At 38.7% G+C, this 2962-nt stretch overlaps 1 protein-coding gene across 1 annotated transcript in view; it reads left to right on the top strand.

Annotated features, from left to right (window-relative positions):
• The window catches only part of LOC119593570, a 4677-nt gene extending 3024 nt beyond the window's left edge, over positions 1-1653 (top strand). The window contains exons 3-4 of the mRNA XM_037942528.1: positions 714-875; positions 1149-1653. Of these exons, the coding sequence (XP_037798456.1) occupies positions 714-875; positions 1149-1607 (621 nt within the window). The 3' untranslated portion in view covers positions 1608-1653. The remainder of the gene's footprint in view (positions 1-713; positions 876-1148) is intronic.
• Positions 1654-2962: the final 1309 nt, after the last annotated feature.

The raw sequence follows: 2962 nt of genomic DNA, 5'->3' as shown, positions 1-2962 counted from the left end.
CAGGAAGTTTCTGTCCAACTAATACCAAAAATAAGATATCAATTTAGCTGCCTAACAGAAGTTACGCCTCGCACGACATTCCGCGATCGAGGTCACGTGGTTTAGTCTCATTTGTTTCATGTCACACAAAAGAAAGAAATCGATGCTATTAACTTTCCAATTTTCAACAAACCAATAGGATTATCTGAACTTTGCACACGTTATTTTATTGTTTACTTCAAAAGAGATGAGTTGAAATGCTCTTTTATATACTTTTTACATTTTAGTGTTACATCTATTGGAGTATATAAATCCGTGTGTGAGTTATTCCAGCCGTGTTTCTATTTTCTATTAGATCATGCTATTGCAGCAACCATTCCAAGTCATAAAAAAACAAAAACGGTCCGTAGTGTCACGAGCCTTTTCTATTTAGTTTTTTTTCTTTACAAATGTTAGTTATAATCGCTGGAAAAAATATTATGTACATCTTCCTAACTTAAAACTGTCAGTTATAATTGTTAGAACATATATGCATCTAACCTTATTATTACAAAAAGTATGGAGCACAGCGAAGCGACTGCGATGTCCCACACAAACCTGGCTCTCTTAACACAAAAACGAAACGTACCTTATCTTGAACCCTTTGGCAGTGGGTTGAGTCATTCCCTTCAGGTGTTAAGAAAATATGGATATTAGGCATAATAAGAGTTATCAAAGTATAAAATCACTTGCAGACAATTGCTGACTCAGAATGCTCCATCTCTTCCTCAGCTGATTCAGGGTCAAGCCACGCCTACCAGAGTCGCCCTAATGTAGGTCCTATAAATACTGTGCAAGAGGCTGGAGGCATGCAGTGCGACTCACGACAAGTAAAGCAGGACATCATGAAATCTCTGGTAACTGTTCTTGAAAAAATGTTGTTTTGTGTGCGTGAAGCAAATGGCGAAAGGGCGATATAATATAAATATAAAAAAATGTTGTTAGTGTATAGATACTTGGGACTAGTGGTATGAGGTGGCTGAACTGATTCTATGAATACGATGCTTAGTGTTTTTATTTTCATTACAAGGGAAGAATATTTACCATGAATGATTTCTAGAATGACAAAATATTCTTTTCAATAATATTCTTTAAATGTATGTGACAATGGGAATATATGCTTTTCCTAGGTAATTTTGGCAGTGCTGGGAGTGTGCTCCGCCTCCACCTGGCAGGCCACCTACGGAGGTTACGGCGTGTACGGCGCCCCTTACCAGAGGAAGTGGACAGGACCTGTGGCAGCCACCGTCCCGGCGGGCGTCGACGGCACCATCACCCCGGTATCTGATACCTACGAGGTAGCCACTGCACGCAATGCCTTCTTCAAGGCATACAACGCTCAACTGGCTGCCGTGGGCGCGTACCGTTACGGTACTCCCGCTTACCATCATGCCACGCCGGCTGTGCACGTCAGCGTAGCAGCGCCCGCCGCCCACCACTCCGCTCTCACCTACGGCGCCGCACCTGTTCCAGTTGGTGACACGGCCGCCGTGGCCGCCGCCAAGGCTGATTTCTTCCGCCTGTACAACCTGCAGGCAGCAGCAGCAGCCGCGGCTCCAGATCATGATGCCCCTCGCTACTATTACTAAATAGTAATCAGAAATGTTATAATCTTTGCAGATTTACAAAAAAGAAAGAAAGAAAATATATATATATTTCTAAACATTTCATTTCATTATCCGTTTATTTATGAACACGTAATTTCTCTGTTATGAAACGGAAATATAATAATCACATTACCTCACGTACACATAAATTAACTAGCCTACTTCTGATTTACAGAATGTGAATAGATGTTATATATCGTCTAATACTACTTACGACACAGTTATCTGACGAATTACATGATCTATACAAGGTAAGAAAAATGGGAAAACCTATCATGATGACCTCATCCGTCCTAATAGATTTTAACTTTGACTTGTTTCCTGAAGCAAGGAAACACATCTTTGTTCATCTTTCCTGGTCATTTTATGAATAGATTCATTTATACTCACTTCCTCTGTTATTGCTTTTCTTCGGAATCACTTTTTAATACACGAACATGCCATACAGTAACAAATATATTTGTGATTGTGTAGCACATTATATCATTCTTACGGCTCATCGACCATTCAGACGTTGCAGTACTCCATGTATTCTCCCGATCTAGGCAAAGGCATCGTTAATGTGGATATTTTACCGTCTGGCAAATCCATCCTCTGAAAAAACAAATCCATCTTCTGAAAGAACATTCTGGAGGTCCTTAACTTTTTTGTCTTTACAGGGATGTGAGTCGATCCGGAGCTCATGACATATCTTGATCCATTATCATAATGATGTGTATTTTTCATTCCCCGTCGTACTCGGTGGAAAGAAGAAAAGATAAAGTACATATATATAAATATCTATTCGTGATAGCAGATACACAGTCACACCTACAATCTCTTCTTTTACTGTTACCGGTCGGCACACATACAAGTAGACACAGAATTATGTATACACACATGCAAGTTAAACATTGACTTTAGTTAGGGAACAACTGCAGGAAAGTTTACAATGCTTTTGATTGAGCTGTATGATAAAAGATAATAAAATATTGTTAATATCACGTATTTGAGATATCTAAATGTCAGAAGTAAGTCCAAGTGCAACTATCCTCATACAGATAAATAATTGTATTTTCCATGTGAAGACGAAGATGTCCTTTTTTGCCTCAGACTTTCAGAAAATGAAAGTCTGAGGCAATTCTAAGTTATCGATTTATTATGGAATGAGTGACTTAATTATGCATTTTCTTTTCTCTTTTCATTTTGAAGTGCGGCAACGGATCTTACTGGGTGCAAAAAAATGATATATTTGATAATAATAGTGAAGATAATCTGATAATGGTCATTGACCAAAGTCAAGGAAATATCAACAACAATAAGATTGATAATATCAGTTGTGACAATAGCACACATAC

This window comes from Penaeus monodon, chromosome 32 (assembly GCF_015228065.2).
Source record: "Penaeus monodon isolate SGIC_2016 chromosome 32, NSTDA_Pmon_1, whole genome shotgun sequence".
NCBI classification, from domain to species: domain Eukaryota; kingdom Metazoa; phylum Arthropoda; class Malacostraca; order Decapoda; family Penaeidae; genus Penaeus; species Penaeus monodon.
The sequence above is the reverse complement of the archived record's forward strand: the minus strand, read 5'-3'. Positions and strand labels throughout refer to the sequence as shown.